Source organism: Amblyraja radiata, chromosome 5 (genome assembly GCF_010909765.2).
Source record: "Amblyraja radiata isolate CabotCenter1 chromosome 5, sAmbRad1.1.pri, whole genome shotgun sequence".
NCBI lineage: Eukaryota > Metazoa > Chordata > Chondrichthyes > Rajiformes > Rajidae > Amblyraja > Amblyraja radiata.
Genome location: NC_045960.1, coordinates 63,982,067 through 64,005,026, shown reverse-complemented (window position 1 = coordinate 64,005,026; position 22,960 = coordinate 63,982,067). Strand labels below are relative to the sequence as shown.

The 22,960-nt window shown below is 44.4% G+C and overlaps 1 protein-coding gene and 1 long non-coding RNA gene across 4 annotated transcripts in view; one reads left to right on the top strand and one right to left on the bottom strand.

Annotated features, from left to right (window-relative positions):
• Positions 1-1,063: 1,063 nt before the first annotated feature.
• LOC116973393 (uridine-cytidine kinase-like 1) overlaps positions 1,064-22,960 on the top strand; it is a 101,584-nt gene continuing 79,687 nt past the window's right edge. For 2 of the 3 annotated variants that reach the window (XM_033021399.1, XM_033021400.1), the window contains exons 1-4: positions 1,064-1,171; positions 6,790-6,989; positions 15,535-15,641; positions 22,034-22,204. In XM_033021399.1, the coding sequence (XP_032877290.1) occupies positions 1,101-1,171; positions 6,790-6,989; positions 15,535-15,641; positions 22,034-22,204 (549 nt within the window). In that variant the 5' untranslated portion in view covers positions 1,064-1,100. The remainder of the gene's footprint in view (positions 1,172-6,789; positions 6,990-15,534; positions 15,642-22,033; positions 22,205-22,960) is intronic. The other variant, XM_033021401.1, reaches the window with a different exon arrangement.
• On the bottom strand, positions 7,189-7,404 carry LOC116973394. Its single transcript, XR_004412051.1, has 2 exons — positions 7,321-7,404; positions 7,189-7,268 (listed from the first exon to the last, which is right to left on the bottom strand). It is a non-coding gene; the product is annotated as an uncharacterized LOC116973394 (long non-coding RNA).

Here is a 22,960-nt window from a genome sequence, read left to right as displayed (position 1 = left end):
CGGGATGTAAAGTTCAGCGCCGCAGCCGGCCGCTCCACAGAACCGCGGCTCCACAATGTTTTCATCGGCGGTCCCAGCATACTGGAGTTCCAGCGCGGCGACCCAGGAAAGGCATCGCCCGCTCCGCAATAGCGCTCCAGCGCTGTGCCGCCGCCAAAGCCGAGGTTCTGGCCAGGTCCCCTCAGGAAACGTCGCTCCAGGACCCGCTGGTAGGCCGCGAGGACAGGTCGAAGGTGCTGCTCGGAGGAAGGCAGCCTCTCCGACCAGGTAGGGACTTGAAAAAGCAGTTTCCCCCTTCCCCCCCACACATAAAAAGATTAGACCCCCCAACTACACACTTTAACGTACTAAAAACAATAAAAAAGAAGTGAAAAGAACGGACAGCTGCAGGACAGGCAGCCGTACTGGACAGCGCCTCCTCAGGTCAGCTAGGCTGGACTCATTTTAAAATATTATTCCTGGGGGGATGTTTCAATGCAACTAAGTATTTGCCAAATCTGTAAAAATAAGGAAATGTAAAACCAACGATTATGAAGCAGGCAAATGTCTTGTGAGATAATGCACAAGAGATTAACTAGAATAATTTCAGTGACGATGGGATCAAATTACATGTACTGTAGAAGATGGGTTGCTCACCTCGGAACATAGGAACTTGAGAAAAGATCTGGTAAAAGTTTTGAGTCATGAAGGCTGTTGTTTGAGTAAATAGAGCGAACCCCCTGGCAAATGGGTCATAAACAAGTGAAATTGAACGAATTGAAATAAACCGGAGGTGACATCGGCGTCCTCTTTCATGTGCCAGGGAGATTAATGGCATTCAAAATGCATGTTTAACAAAGAGAAAGCATAAAAATACGGTTATGAGGGGGCGGCGACTGGATTGTTCTTGCAGAGACTCTACAAGTATTTGATGGGCCCCTATGTATTCCTTCGATGTTAACTAATTCTGTGAGAATCTACAATCACCAGCAATCCATCCCTGGTTAAAACCAACGAGAATTACAAATCGACGATCATTCGCGCCGAAAGTACGTGCGTCCCGGCGTCACTCACTTGACGCGCGCCTTGGACAGACACGGGCGGAGGGAGGGAGCGGAGCAATGGCTGGGACCGTGGATCAGATCGCCATCGTGGGAGAGGAGCCGGAAAGGACCATCTCCAGGTCAGACAGGTACTAACAAACAACACGGCGGCCATTGGGGATGAGGCGTGGATTAATTCACAAGCGTTGCCGGAGTCCTGGAGATCCGCTGGGCTTGACACAGGGGCCGGGGTGGATAAGGTTGTGTGTGGAGGAAGGAGCAGGCCTGGAGCCGTTGCCATGGGCGAGCCGGTTACGAGGGGCAGCCCGGATCAGGGTCTCGCTCTACCCTGGACAGTGTGCACGTGTTGCACCTTCCGCCTGCTCTCCGTTGCTGCAAAGTATCTTGAGTAAACCTGACCACCACCAAAGGCCCTTCCTGCTATTGCTCCAGTTCGGATTGCTAATTCTGAGTTACTCCAACATTTTGTGTCTACCTTCGGTTTAAACCAGCACCTGCAGTTCTTTCCTACATATTTTGTCCTGCTATTGCTGTTGTTTTTGGTTGAGTTTACATTTACTTCATTCTCCTGGCCTTTTGTCAATTACACCTACCTGCCTACCCAGACAGACCAAACAATATTTCGGTCAATCAAAAATAAAGTTCGTCAGGATAAAAGTAAAACATGATACACATGGGTTATACAGTTTTCTTTTAAGAGGGATGATGTGCAAAATGTTATGTCATTAATAAAATATTGGAAAGTTTTTTCCAATATGAATTTGAAATTACACCGTGTGCAGGAATTAACCACACAACATTGAACACCTTTTATAGACAATAGGTGCAGGAGTAGGCCATTCGGCCCTTTGAGCCAGTACCGCCATTTAATGTGATCATGGCTGATCATCTCCAATCAGTACCTCGTTGCTGCCTCCTCCCCATATCCCCTGACTCTGCTATCTTTAAGAGCCACATCTAGCTCGCTCTTGAAAGTATCCAGAGAACTGGCCTCCACCGCTCTCTGAGGCAGAGAATTCTATAGACTCACAATGCTCTATGTGAAAAAATGTTTCCTCATCTCCGTTCTAAATGGATAACCCCTTATTCTTAAACCGTGGCCCCAGGTTCTGGACTCCCCCAACATTGGGAACATGTTTCCTGCCTCTAGCGTGTCCAAACCCTTGATAATATTATATGTTTCAATAAGATCACCTCACATCTTTCTATATTCCAGAGTACACAAGCCCAGCTGCTCCATTCTCTCAGCATATGACAGTCCCGCCATCCCGGGAATTAACCTTGTGAACCTACGCTGTACTCCCTCAATAGCAAGAATGTCCTTCCTCAAATTTGGAGACCAAAACTGCACACAATACTCCAGATGTGGTCTCTCTAGGGCCCTGTACATTACTAGGACATTTGCACAACTAACTTGATAATGGATATCAATACGATGTTATTCGAACGATATTATTCTCTGAATAAGAGACATGTTTAGTTTCGATATGCAGATGGAAACAGCCTCTTCGACCCACTAAATTCATTGATCACCTGTTCACACTAGTTCGATGTTATCCCACTTTCTTATCCACTCCCTACACACAAGGGACAATTTGAAGAGGCCAAACCCACACGTCTTTGGGATGTGGGAGGAAACTAGAGCACCTGGCGGAAACCCACGCGGTCGTAGAGAGAACGTGCAAATTCTGCACAGACAGCGCCTAAATCAGGATTGAACCCGGGTCTCTTGACAGCATGTGGCAGCAGCTCTACCAGCTGCGTCACTGCTGCCCATGTATTCTAACATCCCTTGAATTCTTCAAGTTGACAGATTGATTAATGCTTGTCAGAGGACTGGAGCCTTTGAAATTTTATAACCACATTTTGGAAAAAAGGAGCTGAATAATTTGGTCAATTAGTGGCTAGTCAGACTATTATTACCGTCGCTCCGTAGTTGGTGTGGAGGAACCTTCTTATGGAGCTGAAATCCTTCTGTTGAGAGGATTTCCACAATGCTATTGGTTAGGAAATTCCAGGATTTAGACCTGGGAACAATGAAGCTTCGCAAAGTCAGGATAACAATGTGGCTTCAAAGTGAAGCTGCTAGTCTTTGCAGGATGTGGGTGACCTGAGGTCCCGATTGCCTGCAGCACCTATCCTTCTTTGTGTCTAGAACACGGGTTTGATGACACCCCATGTAGCCTTACTATGACAGAAGTAGAAGGAATGAATGTTTATGATAGTGAATGGCTGCCTGTCAAGCAGGCTGCTTTGTCCTAGGTGACAAATAACCTCTTGACTGTTGCTGGAGCAATACCTGTACGGGCAAGGGGAGAATATTCCATTATGCACCTTGTAGTTGACAGTGGGGAGATGAATCATTGGTTGTGGATACCTAGCCCATGCCTTGTTCTTAGAACCACAACCTTTTTTCTGGCTGGTCCAGTTGAGTTCCTGGTGGAAGGTTTCTACAATGTCACTGTTGGTGGCTGCAAATTATATAGCTATTGAATATAAAGAGTGGCTTGATCATTTTTTAAATAGGAACTGATCACGAGTCATGGAGTCATACAACACGGAAACAGGCACTTTGGCCCGACTCGTCCATGCTGACCAAGATGCCCCTAGTTAATTGCATGCATTAGGTCCATATTCCTCTAAACCTATCTTATCCTTGTACCTGTCCAAATGTCTTTTACACTTGGCAGCACAGTGGTGCAGTGGTAGAGTTGCTGCCTTAGACCCCCTGAGAACCGTGATTGTGTTCACTATGGGTGGTGTCTGTATGGGGTTTGTACACTCTCTCTTTAACCGTGTGGGTTTTCTCTGTACTCTGGTTTCTTCCCACATTTCAAAGATGTGTAGATTTGTAGGTTAATTGGCTTCTGTAAAATGCCCCTAATGTGTAGGATGCAAAAGTGGGATAACATAGAATTAATATATGGGTAGACAAAAATGCTGGAGAAACTCAGTGGGTGAGACAGCATCTATGGAGCGAAGGAATAGGTGACGTTTCAGGTCGAGACCCTTCTTCAGACTGATGTGGGGGTGGGGGTGGGAAGAAGAAAGGAAGAGGCGGAGACAGTGGGCTGTGGGAGAGCTGGGAAGGGGAGGGGAAAGCAGGACTACCTGAAATTGGAGGTCAGTGCTTCCTTGTTTCTTTTTCTGTCTCAGATAAGGCATTCTGCTGTTGGGAGAGAATGGATTTGCAATGACAAAAGCAGCTGCTGGTACAATTCTTATGTAATATCCATCAATTCAGCTTGATCTCGCAAGGAAATTCTGTATGCCATTTATATAAACGTCTAAATAATTTTCAGTAGAAATGTTACATTACTAGTTCATTTGGTTAATTTATTTAGACCCGTCTCAAAGCTCTTGCATCTCGATGAATTCTGAAGCTGGATTTTGTTGAACTGCATTATAGTTTTTATAAGAATCATTACTGAATAGATTAAGTTAACGGTTCTAAAATGATGGGTCCAACTTAATTCTTATAAGAGCTATATTGCAGTACCACAATTTTGGAACCTAATTGAGATTGCATATTACAAACTGGAGTACATTATGTATTGAAATTTTAGGTACATTACATTTCCATCAATAGTTTTGCAAAATATGACTTAATATTTTGAATATTTGTATGCAAGAACTTTTCAAGGTAGGTGGCACATGAAATATCGTCAGAAATATCTCAAAATGTTTACACTTATAGAAATCATTGCCACAAATAGACAAGCATAATGCATGTCAAAGGTTGATGAGGATAGCAAAATAAATGGTTGGGGTGAAGACAAGGATAATAGAAGTACGTTTTTTTTTAACTTCATGTGCTGATGGAATAGTGGAACTGTTCTACAGTGGGAACTATAGTCTGGTTAGTCTGACTTCGGTGGTTGATAAGATTTGAGGGTCCATTATATAGGATGAGGTTACGGAGTATTTAGAAGTTTACAATAAAATAGGCCGAAGTCAGCGTGGCTTTGTGAAGGGGAGGTCTTGCCTGACAAATTTGCTGGAATTCTTTAAACAAGTAAATAGCAGGACAGACAAAGGAGAGTCAGTAGATGTTGTATACTTAGATTTTCAGAAAGCCTTTGATAAGGTGTCACATGGGAGCCTGCTAAGGAAGATGAGAGCCCATGGTATCAAAGGGCAGATATTAGCATGTATATCAGGTTGACTGGATGACAGAAGGCAAAGAGTGGCAATAAAAGGGGCTTTTTCTGGTTGGTTGCCAGTGACTAGCGGAGTTCCACAGGGCTCATTGCTGGGGCCGCTGCACTTCACGTTGTATATTAATGATTTGGATGAGGGGATTGAGGGCTTTGCGGCCAAGGTTACGGATGATACGAAAATAGGTGGAGGGCAGGTAGTGTAGAGAACGCAGGGACTCTTCAGAAGGACTTGGATAGGTTGGGAGAGTGGGCAGAGAAATGGCAGATGGAATATAGTTTGGCAAAGTGTGGAGGTGCAGAGGTACTTGGGAGTGCTGGTGCAGGATTCCTGAAAAGTTACTCTGCAAGTCGAATCAGTAGAAAAGAAAGCAAACGCAATGGTAGCATTTATTTCAAGAGGGCTTGTATACAAAAACAGGTATGCAATGTTGAAGCTCTATATGCCGCTGGTCAGGCCCCATTTGGAATATTACGAGCAATTTTGGACACCATATCTGAGGAAGGTTGTGCTGGCTCTGGAGTGGGTCCAGAGGAGGTTTACAAGAATGATCCCAGAAATGAGTAGGTTAATATATGATGAGCGTTTGACAACACTGCCTATATTCGCTGAAGTTTAGAAGAGTGAGGAGGGGATCTCATTGAAACGTATTGAATAGTGAAAGGCTTGGATAGAGTGGAAGTGGAGAGGATGCTTCCACTTGTGGGAGAGTCCAGGACTAGAGGTCATAGCCTCAGAATTAAACTTCTTTTAGGAAGGAGCTGAGGAGGAATTTCTTTAGTCAGAAGGTGATGAATCTGTGGAATTCTTTGCCACAGGAGGCTATGGAGGCAAAGTGAATGGATATATCTAAGGCAGAGATGGATAGATTCTTGATTAGTATGGGTGTCAGAGGTTATGGGGAGAAGGCAGGAAAATGTTAGGAGGGAGAGATAGATCAGCCATGTTTGAATGGTGAAATAGACCTGATGGGCCGAATGGCCTAATTCTACTCTTATCACGTATGATCTTATGATCTATAGGCATTACAGCTTCAGAGATGTCTTTTAAGGTTCGCTTTGAGTAGTTAAGATGTCGCCTTGCCAAATGAGTGTACCCAGCATTTCCTGTTTTTGTTTCAAGTTTCCAGCAGCTGCAGATACTTTGACATTACCCTTGCTATTGCAATCTGAATTTCTTGGAATTGTTATGTAATTTAGTAAAGTGGCACTGAGGTAAAAGATAGGTAGTATTTTTTTTTAATGATAGTTCGGTGTGAGATGTTATTTGGCTTACTGTTCCTATTTTTTGTGTTCTTATGAGTAGAGGGGAAAATATTGGGAGTGTTTTTTTCAAAAGAACCCACTGACTCTGATAGATGTCAGCAAAATAATATGGTATACAAAGTGGAGTATATTCATTCATTCCATCCCTAGTTGTGTATTGTATCAATGAACTCATGCTCAAGTAGTATGTAGAGTGAAAAAAAAATGCCAACATGATGATGAATTTAGTTAGATCAAAAAATGTTAAATATTTTGGAACTTTACATTTGGACAATATTTTAAGAAGAAAACATCCAGCTAATATAGTACGTATTCTATCCTAGTGGCAGTGGAGAGGATTCCTTGGATTGTCTGTTCTCCCGACTACCGTTAACTCCGTCTCTTTCTCCGCGGAAACGAACAACAAGCCAAAGCAAGTCTGAACCACCACTTCTGAGGACCAGCAAGCGCACCATCTACACTGCTGGACGACCTCCCTGGTACACTGAATCAGGAACTCCATTTAAAGAAGCCTTTGTTATTGGTGAATAATACAATAGATTTTAACCTCCCTGAATGACAAGCATATAGCAAGTGATGTGTGCATAAAACTTTGTCGCGGTAATTTGCAATGCTATAGAATGCTATTGGCTATTTTACTGATTAGTTAAATCATGGCTTATCTGTATCCAACCATCCATCTTATTTTTGTATCCCTAATCCCCTTAACAAAAATCTATCTATTTCAGATTTTGACATTTTCCATTGTCTGGGATGTGGGAGGGGCACCGTGGGTTGGGAAGGATAATGAGATGTCTACTACCTATTCTGTCCTCTGCTGGATTAACAATCACGTAGGGAGGACAGTTCACTACCTATGAGTGAAGAAATGCTTCCTGACATCACCTCAAATGGCCCAACTCCATTTTTTAAGAGAACTTGTTTTGAACTTCCCCATTTAGAAACATAGAAAATGGGTGCAGGAGGAGGCTATTCGGCCCTTTGAGCCAGCACCGCCATTCATTGTGATCATGGCCGATCGTCCCCTATCAATAACCCGTGCCTGCCTTCTCCCCATATCCCTTGACACCACTAGCCCCCAGAGCTATCTAACTCTCTTAAATCCATCCAGTGATTTGGCCTCCACAACTCTCTGGGTAAAAAAGTTTTTTCTCACCTCAGTCTTAAATTACCTCCCCTTTATTCTAAGAATGTGGCCCCTGGTTCTGGACTCGCCAAACATTGGGAACATTTTTCCTGCATCTAGCTTGTCCAGTCCTTTTATAATTTTATATGGGGAAAATAGATTTTTTCATTACCCCAGTGTACTATAATTGTCCAAAACTCAGCAGGTACCTCAATCTCTTAATGTACTATGGTTAAAAAACAAAACAAATCTGGTCTATGCAACATACTCCCTTTAATTAAACATTCTGGGGTCAGTGCCATTACTACGCCTTATTTATTTACATAGCTCTGAAGCCTATAATTCAGCATCAGTTGTATTACTTGTATTTTACACAATGAATTGGTTATTATGACTTTTTGAACTATAATTTTATCCTCTGTACATAGCCTTTAACTTCGAATAGGCCAGTCAACTATCACGTTTGTTTTTTTTGCCATCATGTTGACATGGCAGATGTGTCATAGTTACATAGTTATGCAGCAGATACAGGCCTTTCAGCCCAATTTATCATGTTGACTGTGAAGTCTATTTACGCTACTCCTGTTTGCCTGCATTAGGCCTAGAGATTTCTACTTTCCTATCCAAGAGTCAAGAGAGTTTTATTGTCATATGTTCCAGATAGAACAATGAAATTCTTACTTTCTGCAGCGCAACAGAATAGTGGAACTGAGAAATGGGAAAGGGGTAGCAACACTTATAGGGGTGTATTATAGACCGCCAAATGGGGAGCGAGAATTGGAAGAGCAAATATGTAAGGAGATTGCAGATATTAGTAGTAAGCACAAGGTAGTGATTGTGGGAGATTTCAATTTTCCACACATAGACTGGGAAACACATTCTGTAAATGGGCTGGATGGGTTGGAGTTTGTAAAATGTGTGCAGGATAGTTTTTTGCAGCAATACATAGAAGTACCTACTAGAGAAGGGGCGGTGCTGGACCTCCTGTTAGGAAATGAGACGGGTCATGTGGCAGAGGTATGCGTTGGGGAACAGTTCGGGACCAGTGATCACAATACCATTAGTTTCAATATAATTATGGAGAGGGTCGGAACCGGACCTAGGGTTGTGATTTTTGATTGGAGAAAGGCTAACTTTGAGGAGATGCGAAAGGATTTAAAAGGAGTAAATTGGGACATTTTGTTTTATGGGAAAGATGTGGAAGAGAAATGGAGTACATTTAAAGGGGAAATTTTAAGAGTACAGAATCTTTATGTCCCTGTTCGGTTGAAAGGAAATAGTAAAAATTGGAAAGAGCCATGGTTTTCAAGGGAAATTGGACACTTGGTTCGGAAAAAGAGGGAGATCTACAATAATTATAGGCAGCATGGAGTAAATGAACTGCTTGAGGAGTATAAAGAATAAAAAGAATCTTAAGAAATAAATTAGAAAAGCTAAAAGAAGATATGAGGTTGCTTTGGCAAGTAAGGTGAAAGTAAATCCAAAGGGTTTCTACAGCTATATTAATAGCAAAAGGATAACGAGGGATAAAATTGGTCCATTAGAGAGTCAAAGTGGACAGCTATCTGCAGAGCCAAAAGAGATGGGGGAGATATTGAACAATTTATTTTCTTCGGTATTCACCAAGGAGAAGGATATTGAATTATGTGAGGTAAGGGAAACAAATAGAGTAGCTATGGAAACTATGAGATTCAAAGAAGAGGAAGTACTGACACTTTTGAGAAATATAAAAGTGGATAAGTCTCCAGGTCCGGACAGGATATTCCCTAGGACATTGAGGGAAGTTAGTGTAGAAATAGCAGGGGCTATGACAGAAATATTTCAAATGTCATTAGAAACGGGAATAGTACCGGAGGATTGGCGTACTGCGCATGTTGTTCCATTGTTTAAAAAAGGGTCTAAGAGTAAACCTAGCAATTATAGACCTGTTAGTTTGACGTCAGTGGTGGGCAAATTAATGGAAAGGATACTTAGAGATAATATATATAAACATCTGGATAAACAGGGTCTGATTAGGAATAGTCAACATGGATTTGTGCCTGGAAGGTCATGTTTGACTAATCTTCTTGAATTTTTTGAAGAGGTTACTCGGGAAATTGATGAGGGTAAAGCAGTGGATGTTGTATATATGGACTTCAGTAAGGCCTTTGGCAAGGTTCCTCATGGAAGGTTGGTTAAGAAGGTTCAATGGTTGGGTATTAATGGTGGAGTAGCAAGATGGATTCAACAGTGGCTGAATGGGAGATGCCAGAGAGTAATGGTGGATGGTTGTTTGTCAGGTTGGACGCCAGTGACTAGTGGGGTGCCACAGGGACCTGTGTTGGGTCCACTGTTGTTTGTCATGTACATCAATGATCTGGATGATGGTGTGGTAAATTGGATTAGTAAGTATGCAGATGATACTAAGATAGGTGGGGTTGTGGATAATGAAGTAGATTTTCAAAGTCTACAGAGAGATTTATGCCAGTTGGAAGAGTGGACTGAAAGATGGCAGATGGAGTTTAATGCTGATAAGTGTGAGGTGCTACATCTTGGCAGGACAAATCAAAATAGGACGTACATGGTAAATGGTAGGGAATTGAAGAATGCAGCTGAACAGAGGGATCTGGGAATAACTGTGCACAGTTCCTTGAAAGTGGAATCTCATGTAGATAGGGTGGTAAAGAAAGCTTTTGGTGTGCTGGCCTTTATAAATCAGAGCATTGAGTATAGAAGTTGGGATGTAATGTTAAAATTGTACAAGGCATTGGTGAGGCCAATTCTGGAGTATGGGGTACAATTTTGGTCGCCTAATTATAGGAAGGATGTCAACAAAATAGAGAGAGAGTACAGAGGAGATTTACTAGAATGTTGCCTGGGTTTCAGCAACTAAGTTACAGAGAAAGGTTGAACAAGTTAGGGCTTTATTCTTTGGAGCGCAGAAGGTTAAGGGGGGACTTGATAGAGGTCTTTAAAATGATGAGAGGGATAGACAGAGTTGACGTGGATAAGCTTTTCCCACTGAGAGTAGGGAAGATTCAAGCAAGGGGACATGACTTGAGAATTAAGGGACAGAAGTTTAGGGGTAACATGAGGGGGAACTTCTTTACTCAGAGAGTGGTGGCTGTGTGGAATGAGCTTCCAGGGAAGGTGGTGGAGGCAGGTTCGTTTTTATCATTTAAAAATAAATTGGATAGTTATATGGACGGGAAAGGAATGGAGGGTTATGGTCTGAGCGCAGGTATATGGGACTAGGGGAGAATACGTGTTCGGCATGGACTAGAAGGGTCGAGATGGCCTGTTTCCGTGCTGTAATTGTTATATGGTTATATGGTTATGTAAACATACACTGTAAACAATATGATAAACGAGAGAGAAAAAAAAGTTCAGTGTGTATATATACCCATACTCACTAGTACTCATGCACGCGCACACACACACACTCAAAACATACAATAGTAGTGCAATAATAATAGTAATAATAGTCTATTGTAGTTCAGAGCTTATTTGAGGTTGTAGTGTTTAATAACCTGATGGCTGTCGGGAAGAAGCTGTTCCTGAACCTGGACCTTACAGTTTTCAGGCTCCTGTACCTTCTTCCTGATGGCAGTGGTGAATGAGTGTGTGGCCAGGATGGTGTGGGTCTCTGATGATGCTAGCTGCCTTATTGAGGCAGCGACTCTGATAAATCCCTTCGATGGTGGGGAGGTCAGAGCCGGTGACTTTTTGCAGTCTCTTCCGCTCCTGGACGTTCAAGTTGCCAAACCAGGCCATGATACAACCAGTCAATATGCTCTCTACTGTACACCTGTAGAAGTTCAAGAGAATCCTCTTTGACATACCAAATCTCCTTAATCTTTTCAGAAAGTAGAGGCGTTGGTGTGCTTTATTTATAATTGCATCAGTGTGCTGGGTCCACGAAAGATCTTCGGAAATGTGCACTCCAAGAAATTTGAAGTTTTTGACTCTCTCCACCATCCTGTTGATATAAACTGGATTGTGGGTCCAAATCTTTCCTCTTCCAAAGTCCACAATCAGTTTATCAGTTTTACATTGAGAGACAGGTTGTTGTACTGGCACCATTTGGTCAATCAGTTGATCTCACTTCTATACTCTGATTCATCACTATCTGTAATTCGTCCAACAATGGTGGTGTAGTCGGCAAACTTGAAAATGAAGTTCTCAGTCATGAGTTTAGAGTGAGCAGAGCAGGGGGCCTGAATGCTGAATGTCTTTGTCATTATCCTATCCACCTATGTCGCCATTTTCAGAGAGCTATGAACTTCACCCCAAAGTCCCTCTACATCAACACATCTGAGAATCCTGCCATTTATTTAGTGTTTGATACCCCCAACATGCATTACCTCACACTTGCCTGAATTAAATTTCATCTACCACCACTCCATGCTACTTTCTAAATGATCTATGTCCATCTGTATCCTTTCCCAATCTTTGCTGTCTACTACACCACTAATCTTGCTAATGAGTTCAGTTGCGTCATTTATGATGAATAATTACAGTCCAGCACCATGCCAGGGTTACACACTTGCAGTCAGAAAAACACCCCATTGACCAGTCACCTCTGCTTCCTATTGCCAAACAAATTTCAGATCAAGTTTGCCAACACACCTTTAGTGCCTTGTGCCAGGACCTGTCTACTGTATAGAACTTCGTTAAAAATCTTGCTAAAGTCCATATAAATCACATGGTGTGCAGGGAGGTATCATTAGTAGCCAAAACACATAGCGATGCACTATTCATTCTTAAGAATTTCAATGGGCCAAACTTTCATTTAGTTTGGGTGGAAATAAATAATTATTTTAATGACCTTTGTCAGGTGTAAAAAAAGAATAATAGGAAGTTTTGGAAGAGAATTAGATGCATGTTGCTGCCAGTATTTTGATTGATTACAAATTATGGTTCAGAATTCTAGATTTTCTTTTGATAGGTTTATTGATATCATTGTTGTGTATACTGAGATACAGTGAACAATCTTGTTTTGTGTGCTATCCAGATAAAATATCCATAATCAAACAGAACCATACTTGGGTATAATAGGTAGTGCAAAAGAGAAAGGAAACTGAGTCCAAAATATAGTGCAGGTACCAAGACTGCAACAGGATAGATTGAAAGATTGTGAAAACATCATTGGTTTATATGAGGTACATTCAAGAGTCTTATAACAGCAAGGAAGAAGATGTTCTTGAATCTGATGGAATGGGCTTTCTTGCTTTTATAGTTTCTACTTGATGGGAGAGGGAATGATTAGGGTGTAAGAGGTCCTTGATTGTGTTGGCTGCTTTCCTGAGGCAGTGTGAATGGTAGATAGAATGAATAGAGGGAAGGCTAAATTGTGTCATGCACTGGGCTGGATCCAAACATCTCTGCAAATTCTTCCTGTCTTGGGCACAGCAATTGACAAAACCAAGCTGTGATGCCTCCCAGTAGAGGAGTTGGTGTGCTTTCTTGTCTGTAGCATCATTGTGTTTAGACCAGGCCATATTGTTGGTGATATTTATGGCTAGGAACCTGAAGCACACTGGCCATCTCCTCTTCATTCCCATTGTAGACTCGAGCATGTACTACACCCAGTGTTCTGAAGTGTATGACTAGCGGCTTTGTTTCATTGACATTGAGGGAGAAGTTATGATATTGACGTCATGTAACTAAGCTCTCTATCTCCTTCCTGTACTCCATCTCATCATTGTTCGAGGTGCGACCTACTGTGATGGTGTCATCTGCAAATTTGTAAAGAGCTGAATTTGACCAAATATTGTGAGTGTAGAGGTAGTATAGTAAGGGGCTGAGAATCCTTGGAGGAACACCACTGCTGGGAATTATCCTGGAGTATGTTTTGTTGCCTTTCCTCACTGCTTTTGGTCTATAGATCTGGTACAAATACCTTGGAGTGTACCTGGACAGTAAACATAAACATAGAAACATAGAAAATAGGTGCAGGAGTAGGCCATTCGGCCCTTCGAGCTTGCACCGCCATTCAATATGATCATGGCTGATCATCCAACTCAGTATCCTGTACCTGCCTTCTCTCCATACCCCCTGATCCCTTTAGCCACACGGGCCACATCTAACTCCCTCTTAAATATAGCCACTGAATTGGCCTCAACTACCTTCTGTGGCAGAGAATTCCAGAGATTCACCACTCTCTGTGTGAAAAATGTTTTTCTCATCTCGGTCCTAAAAGATTTCCCCCTTATCCTTAAACTGTGACCACTTGTTCTGGATAAGCTGGACCGGTTCAAGAACGCTGAGGCCTTGTACAAGAAGGGACAGAGCTGCCTGTACTTTTTGAGAAGGCTCCGCTCCTCCGATGTCTGCAGTAAGATGCTGCAGATGTTCTACCAATTGGTGATAGCCAGTGCCATCTTCTTCGCTGTTGTGTGCTGGGGCAGCAGGGCGAAAGCTGTGGACGCCAATAGGATCAACAAGCTCATCAGGAAGGCTAGCTCCGTCCTGGGGGCGGAGTTGGATTCATGAGAGGTGGTCTTGGAGGGGAGGATGCTCATCAAATTGCAGAGTGTCCTGGACAACACCGCTCACCCCCTCCATGACACACTGGTCAAACTAAGGAGCACCTTCAGCAACAGACTGGTTCCACCAAGATGCAGGACAGAACGCCACTGGAGATCATTTTTCCCTGTGGCTATCAAACTACAATTGAGACTGACCTCCCTTCCCCCCCCTCTCCCTCACCAATCTTTTCACATCACCAATCCTTTCCACTCGTCACTTTAATTTCATGTTTCATGTACTTTGTGTTTTTATGATTGTTAGCAGATCAATTTCTCTCCTAGGATAAATAAAGTTCTATCGTATTGTAAGTCAAGTATTCAGTTGCAGAGGCAAATAAACATCCTCCTGAATATTCTCAGCTTCTGTGTCCAGGAGATTGGAGATGAGTTTGTTTGGAATTATGGTGTTGAAAGCAATGCTATAGTCAACAAGTAGATGTCCTTGTTATCCAGATGTTCCAGGGATGAGTTTGGACAGTTGCGACAGTAGGCAAATCGCAATGGATCAAGGTTCTCTGGGAAACTGGAGTTGATGTGTGCCACGATCTGTCTCTCGAAGTACTTCATGATGGTAGATGTCAGAACCACTGGTTGATAGTGATTCAAAAACATGCTACCTTACCTTTCTTTGAAACTGGGATGATAGTACTCTTCTTAAAACAAGCGGGAACCTCTGAATAGAGTAGAGAGAGGTTAAAGACGACTGCAAATATTCCTGCCAATGGGTCCGCCCGGTTTCTGAGGACACGACTGGGGACTCCATCCAGGCCAATTGCTTTCCACAGATTTGCTCTAAGGAAGGCCTTTCTGATGTCTGCGATGTTGACTGTGAGTACAGGTACTCCAAAAGCTATTTGGGAGGGTGGCAGAATTTTGTTTCCCCTCTGATCAATGCAATTAGCTCACCTGGGAGGGTTGCGATATTGCTCATTTATGCTGCCTGACATTGCTAGGTCTGTTAAGGCATGCAAACCATGCCACAATCGACGGGTGTCCATGTGGTTATACTGATCTCTAGTTGGGTCTGGAATTTTCTATTGGATTACAATTGACAATGATGATTCTGCATAGATCGCAGTAAATAAAGTCATTCATATACTGTAAATGCAAATGCTCTTCAAACTAACTGTTCAAATGATTTATATGTAGTCTCTTAAGAATGATAAACCGGAACTGTTTGCCTCAGTCTGAGACAAATTATGTATCGTTTTGACCTGGTGGAGTTACTGTAATACATCCTTAATGCCAACACAATTTAGGATTTAAAATAAAAAATATATAGGAATATTGAATTTGATAAACAATTGAAAAAGTAATTTCGAACAATTTTAAAATAAACACCATTATAATTACTTTGTCTGTGGTATCAAGGAAAGGTAGTATGTCCTATCTGCACATTTTTCAAGTCAAATCAATGCTTTTATTTTTTGCAGGTTTGTGTGGAGGAAGTTCTTCTGGCAAAACCACAGTGGCTAACAAGATTATTGAAGCTTTAGATGTTCCATGGGTGGTTCTACTTTCTATGGATTCCTTTTATAAGGTAGAATAGCATTGTTTGCATTGGATGCTTTTTAAAGTTATGTGGTATTTTAGCGTAGATTAGGTAGGTAGCGCGGGCGGCTTGAAAAGTCTGGAGCGGCTGCCTCCTCCCCGGAGACCGGGGAATCATTGTAAATCATTGCTTAAATGTTAGTCAGTTAGTTTGGAGGGATTTTATGTGGTGGGGGGGGTGAAGGGGGAAACTTTAATTCTTAGTCCCCTACCTGGTCGGGGAGGCGGGGAGCGGGCAATGCCTTACCGGGTCGCCGTGCAGTAAGCTCCGGAGCGCTGTGGCCGCCGATTCCCAACATCGCGGAGCTGGGGCTGCGGGCATCCGGCCGCGGGCAGCGCCGGTTGGAGCTCCGACCCCGGCGAACTCTACCCCTGGCTGCGCGGCGCTCCAAATCCAGTGCGGCCCACGGCCGGACGCCCGCAGCCCCAGCTCCACGATGTTGGGAGTCGGCGGCCACAGCACTGGGATACCAGCGGGGAGTGGGCAATGCCTTACCGGGTCGCCGTGCGGTAAGCTATGGAGCGCTGTGGCCGCCGACTCCCAACATCGCGGAGCTGGGGCTGCGGGCGTCCGGTCGCGGGCGACGCTGGATTTGGAGCGCCGCGCAGCCAGGGATAGAGTTCGCCGAGGTCGGAGCTCCAACCGGCGCCGCCCGCGGCCGGACGCCCGCAGCCCCGGCTCCGCGATGTTGGGAGTCGGCGGCCACAGCGCTCCGGAGCTTACTGCACGGCGACCCGGTAAGGCATTGCCCGCTCTCCGCCTCTCCGACCAGGTAGGGGACTAAGAATTAAAGTTTCCCCCTTCACCCCCCCCCCCCCCCCCCCTCTTCACATAAAAGCCCTCCAAACTAACTGACTAACATTTAAGCAATGGTTTACAGATGTTAAAGTGTCTCCCCGATCTCCGGGGAGGAGGCAGCCGCTACAGTAGTACAGACCTGGGTTGACCGTGGGTCGTTTCGGGTCAAGTTTGGCGCCAAACGCGAGCTTTGGTGTGCAGACGACATCCTGGAAAAAATGTCCGGTTTTCTGGAGATTTTCGGTTTCCGGAATTTCGGATAAAAGGTTGTGCACCTGTATAGACTTTTCATAAGATCATGTGATAGGAGTAGAATTAGGCTATTCGGCCCATCAAGTCTATTCCGCCATTCAATCATGGCTGATCTATCTCTCCCTCCTAACCCCATTCTCCTGCGTTCTCCCCAGAACCTTTGACATCTGTACTAATTTTGTACCTATTTTGATGGGACTACTAGTTAAAACTGTTCCTTTTGTGGTATTGTTACGATGTTCCTTCATTTCATTATTTAATACGATAAGAAATGAATTGTTATTCAGCAAATGTCATTCTGCATTGATCTCAATTTGTGCTGTCTCCTCGTGCATCTCTTTCTTCCAAAAACATTTTTTTTTCTTAAACTTTTATTGCATTGGGTTTATATGGTGATTTAATCCACTCTCTTGTGTTTGAAGCATTTATCTGAATTCCTTATTTACTAACTTTTGATATGTTCTATTTTTTGAACTAATCATTTAGGCTGTGGACCGAGCATCGAAAATGTGTCTAGATTTTAACTTTCGTGACATGTCTGGGAACGACTTGAAATTTAGTGAACCCCACTGACTTACAGTGGGCAGAGTGGGGGTCACGGCCATAGTGGGACTGGGGCAGTGCCTGGCTGGGGGAAGGCTAAGGCATCTTCCACGAGAAGAAAATGCCTGACCCTAACTCGCCCCCCCTTCCAGAGCTGCCCATGGCAGGAGCTGGAGCCGCTTTGGATCCGGCTGTGGGCTCCGTACGTGTGGCCGCTCAGCGCGTCCACCTCGACCAGCATGCCCTTCTGGATCATCATGGTGATGATGGTAGGGAGCAGCACTGCCCGGGCCGCGTTCAGCACCCCCATAGTGCCGGTTCCGTCAGTTCATCCGCTCGCTGCAAAACCGGCCTACCGACAGCCCGACCGATCCTTCTCAGCACTCACCGGCCTACCGACAGCCCGACCGATCCTTCACAGTATCCATGGGCCGGCCCGACAGTCCGAGCGACTCCTCGCAGCTTCCACAGGCCGGCCTGACAGCCGACCGACTCCTCGCAGCATCCACGGGCCGGCCCGACAGCCCGATCGACCCCTTGCAGCACTCACCGGCGGCCGGACAGCCCGACTGATCCTTCGTAGCATCCACCGACAGCCCGACTGACTGATCGACCGACCGACCGACTGATCGACCGACCGACCGACTGATCGACCGACTGACCGACTGACCGACCGACTGACCGACCGACCGACTGACCGACCGACTGACCGACCGACTGACCGACTGATCGACCGACTGACCGACCCTAATCCTAATCCTAACCCTAGCTCTACATTTTTATTTATCATTTTTATTTAACATTTCACATCATAACTTTACAAAGATAAATCAATTCTTAAACAAAATTATCAGCAAGGTTATCATTACCTTTATTCCTTCGAAACCATGCTATTGTTTTGATGTAATTAGGAGGCAGCCATGATCCCAGAGTGCTCGCTGCATAGCTACCATGAAACAAAGCGCGTGATTGGTCAATTGGCGTCCGATGCAATGTCAAATGTGCATTGATTGGATAATTACTACAGGTGCACAACCTTTTATCCGAAGATCCAAATAACGAAAACCTCCGAATAGCGGACATTTTTTCGGTCCTTGAAGAAAGGTCCTTGAAAACGTTCACCGAGGGCGGCCCGCAGAGGTGACAGCGGAACCTCCGGTCGGTCCTCGAAGAAAGGGGAACTAAATCCCCATTCATAAAAGAGTAGGTGAGGGTATATTACGCGGGAGGGTTAATAATTGACAATATGCTGCTGCCTGCCCGCTGAGTTAAAAAGTTCCCACGCAAGACTCACGATACACTGTGTATCGTGCTACCGTGGGAACTTTTTAACTCAGCGGGCAGGCAGCAGCAGCAGATTGTCGCTGCCTTCAGTTTCACCCCACCTACACCCCTCTGCTTCCCGGCCATGTGTGTGACCCCTTCCCTCCCCTCTCCAGCTCCCCGCCCATTGCACCGGCGCGGGGGCTATGCACTGTCTTCATGTCGGCGATGCTAGCAGGTCAGTGCCAGTCACCGGAGACGTCAGGACCAACGGGACACCGACCCCCAGCAAGCACGGAGATCCCAGAGACCCACAGCCAGCAGCAGCCCAGCCCCGTTCCAACTCCAGAGGAAAACTGCAAACTGGCCGGAGACATCAGGACCACCAGAAGCCGCTCCCCGATGGGCCGCTACGGCGACAAGTGGCAGTTCGCCCACAGCCCCCTCATCGGGACACCGACCCCCAGGCCCACTGCAAGCACGGAGATCCCAGATCAGCAACTCCAGCCCAGCCCCGCTCCAACTCCAGAGGAACACGCTCCCCGTAGGGGCAGAAGCTGATGGTGTGCAAGGTACGTCTTTTTCTTGCGGTCGCGCAGCTCGGGCTGTGGGCGAACTGCCACTTGTCGCCGTAGCGGCCCATCGGGGAGCGGATTCCTCTGGAGTTGGAGGGGGAGATTGTGCTGTTTGATCGCCCCCTACTATCCCAGGGACACAGGACGTTCACCGAGGGCGGCCCGCAGAGGTGACAGCGGAACCTCTGGTCGGTCCTCGAAGAAAGGGGAACTAAATCCTCATTCATAAAAGAGAAGGTGAGGGTATATTGCGCGGGTGAGTAGGAATCCCAAGACAAAGTTGAGTGAGCGTTCACCGAGGGTGGCCCGCAGAGGCGACAGCGGAACCTCCGGTCGGCCCTGGAAGAAAGGGGAACTAAATCCCCTTCATAAAAGAGAAGTGGTGGGTATATTGCCCGGGAGGGTATATCGCCTACCTGGAAGAAACCGGACATTTTTTCCAGGATGTCGTCTGCTCACCAAAGCTCACAAAGCTCACGTTTGGCGCCAAACGCACGTCGCCTCTGCTGCACACGGATATAAGAGTGAAAATGTCGCCTAAGGGCATGTAGCCCCGCTAGGGTGACATGAGTGCGAGAGGTGATTCAATGCTGCGGTCACATTTACAAATTCAGGAATTCATTCAACACACTGCATTTCATACAGACATTTATTCTGCAAGAAAAAACTACATTGTAGACTCAAACACGCGACCGAGGAACTGCCGGGATCAAGGCGCAAACTCGCGACCTTGCGGATATGAGCCGAGCACTCTACCACTGAGCCAGCCATTAAAATCTACGCTAAAAAATTTCCATTCCGAAGGCCGACAAATTCCGAATTACGAAAAGTGTCTGGTCCCAAGGTTTTCGGATAAAAGGTTGTGCACCTGTACTATGAAAAAATGAGGGTTTTCTCATATTTTAAAAATATGTGCAGGTTTTGGTCATGACGAGTTTCAGGTATCTATATTACTAAATCTCTGATCTTGACCGCTTTTGGCCGACTGCTGTGATTTCCGAGAGAACGCCGCCACCTACGGCCGTCATTTTTGGCCACCTCACTCAGAGCCCCCTGCCGCCGTATGAGTGCGGAGGATTTTTTCCGTCGATGAAAAATGAGAGAGATATTAATGTTTTTACAAAATTCCCTATTCTCTCTGCTGCCCCCGCTGGCGGCAGGGGGAGGGACTATAAAACCAGGAAGTGTCGTGCCTCACTCAGTCTCTGCCAGACCCAGGAAGCGAGAGGGTCTGGCAGAGACTGAGCTGCGAATAACACTGAACGCACGTCTACTCCACGGTGAGTCCCCTCGATGCGGCTGTAAAGCGGCTGCAGCCCTTTTTAACAAGTTTGTGTTCACAAAATGAATTTTGGTTGTCGGGTGTCTGCAGCCCAATTGTTTGCCTCGCCTTTTTTGACAAGTTTGTGTTCACAAAATGAATTTTGGTTGTCGGGTGTCTGCAGCCCAATTGTTTGCCTCGCCTTTTTTGACAAGTTTGTGTTCACAAAATGAATTTTGGTTGTCAGGTGTCTGCAGCCCAATTGTTTGCCTCGCCTTTTTTTTTTAACAAGTTTGTGTTCACAAAATGAATTTTGGTTGTCAGGTGTCTGCAGCCCAATTGTTTGCCTCGCCTTTTTTGACAAGTTTGTGTTCACAAAATGAATTTTGGTTGTCAGGTGTCTGCAGCCCAATTGTTTGCCTCGCCTTTTTTTTTAACAAGTTTGTGTTCACAAAATGAATTTTGGTTGTCGGGTGGCTGCAGCCCAATTGTTTGCCTTGGCTTGGCTTTTAAAATCGTTGCAACAGTTGGATGCCTGCCCAAGCATCCATACGGCCCACAATGTCTATACTTGCCCTCTGGAAACCAGTACCTTCGGCCCGCAACAACCATACTAGCGCAACAGACAGCCCCCCCCCCCCCCCCACTGGTGAGCAGTATTTGAATTGGTGGAGAGGTGGAATATTGCGTTGGTGACCAGCCCTCCCGTGTGATGCTGGGACACAACGGGTCCCACTTAATCTAGTGATTCCTATATTTTTACACAATATGTTAAAAATTCAGGTAGTTATGTGATTTGGGTCACAAACCTAAACGAAAAAGCACCTCGGCCTACACCCTAATTAGGATAAACATTTTAGTGGGTTTAATTTTTTGAAGGTAATTTAATAAAGTTGGAGATTTTTCTTTGACGATAGAGTTGATTAAGGGTATTCCCATCCATATAGAGCTGTTGAAGCCGGGATAGATAATTCTGCAGGTTATGGGCAAGTTAAAACTCATGAGAAGCAGGCTGGAAAATGCAGTGGAATTCGAGATTGAATGCACCTTAAAATTACTGAATGGTGGAGAAGGCTTCTACTGCTTCTACTTACGTATGTTTGTGTGTTCTTCTCTTACATTACTTCTAAGTTTCTTTCTGTAACTAAACAACCTTCCTCATCTTGCCTAAATTTAGATTTGTAAGGTCAGCTCCCACCTTGATTGCTGTGGTGTGTGGTCGGGTGTGATCCAGTTAACGTCTTAAGAATACCAATATTTTTTCTCATGATCTGTAAGATTAACGATTTTTTGCCATGTTTAATTTGTATAATTTGTCATTTCCAGGTCCCATGAGCTTTATTGCTCAATTAATCACTATATTCGGCTTACAAATATCACTTCTGACAATTATTTTATATTATTCTGGCTAATTTTATATTTCAACAATCTTTGGCTTCCTAATTAGTCTATGACTTTTTTGCCCACCTATTTTCTTCAACATAAAATCATGCATATCTTAGTTTCTGATGTTTAATGTTTCTCTGAAACCCTTATACCAATAATGGTTTTAATTAACTTGAAATAATTAATTACTTTCTCGATGTTTGCTTCATTTGTCTGTGGTTTGTTAATATGTAAATAAGGACTAAGGCCCTGATTTTATGATGCATTTGGTAATGGTTTAATTATTTTATTTTCATTGACAGGTATTGAACAAGGAGGAACAAGAGCTAGCTGCCAAAAACGAATATAATTTTGACCACCCTGATGCCTTTGATTTTGACCTGATCATACATACACTGAGGAAGCTGAAGAAAGGCAAGAGTGTGAAGGTTCCAGTTTACGACTTCACCACACACAGTCGAAGAAAGGACTGGGTAGGCTTTAAGAGTCGGCGTTCCTTATTTTATAGAAATAAATTAGAGCAGCAATAGCTGAATGGCCCCTTGAGGTCCGCCATTCAATAAGATTGCAGCAGGTTGATCTGATATTGGCCGCAGTTCCATTTTCCTACCTCTTCCCCATTCCTCTGACTCCCTCGTATGCTGATTCTCACCCTTCAGATATGTTGACTAATTCAGCCTCCACAGATCTTTGGGTGAAGACTTTAAACAACTCACAATCTGTGGAGCAGAAATGCCTTTTCGTTTAGAAAGAGTTACCACTTATTTTAAACCAACTCCCTAATTCTACATTCCACACAAGAACAAAAAGCCTCTCAGTACCTTCCCTGTCAAGTCTGCTTTGTATCATCAGTGTTTCTGTAAAATCATCTCTCATTCATCCATTGAGTATAGGTCCAACCTACAAGGTTTTTTCTTGTAATATAATCCCTTAATCTCAGAAACCAACTAAGTTCTCACTAAATCACTAAAAAGAACCAACTAAGTTCTCACTAAATCACTAAATCACTAAAAAGAACCAACTAAATTTCACTGAACTGTTAGCAATGCTTATATATCCCATCTTAATGTTAAGAACAGAACTATGCACAGCACTCCATGCATGGTACCAGCAATGTCCTGATTGATTGTGATCAGACTTTTCTGTGTTTACGGGGGAGGGAGGAGGGGGAGGGGTTGGTTTGAGGCTAATTACTTAAAATTGAAGAATTCAATGTTCATACCCCAAGT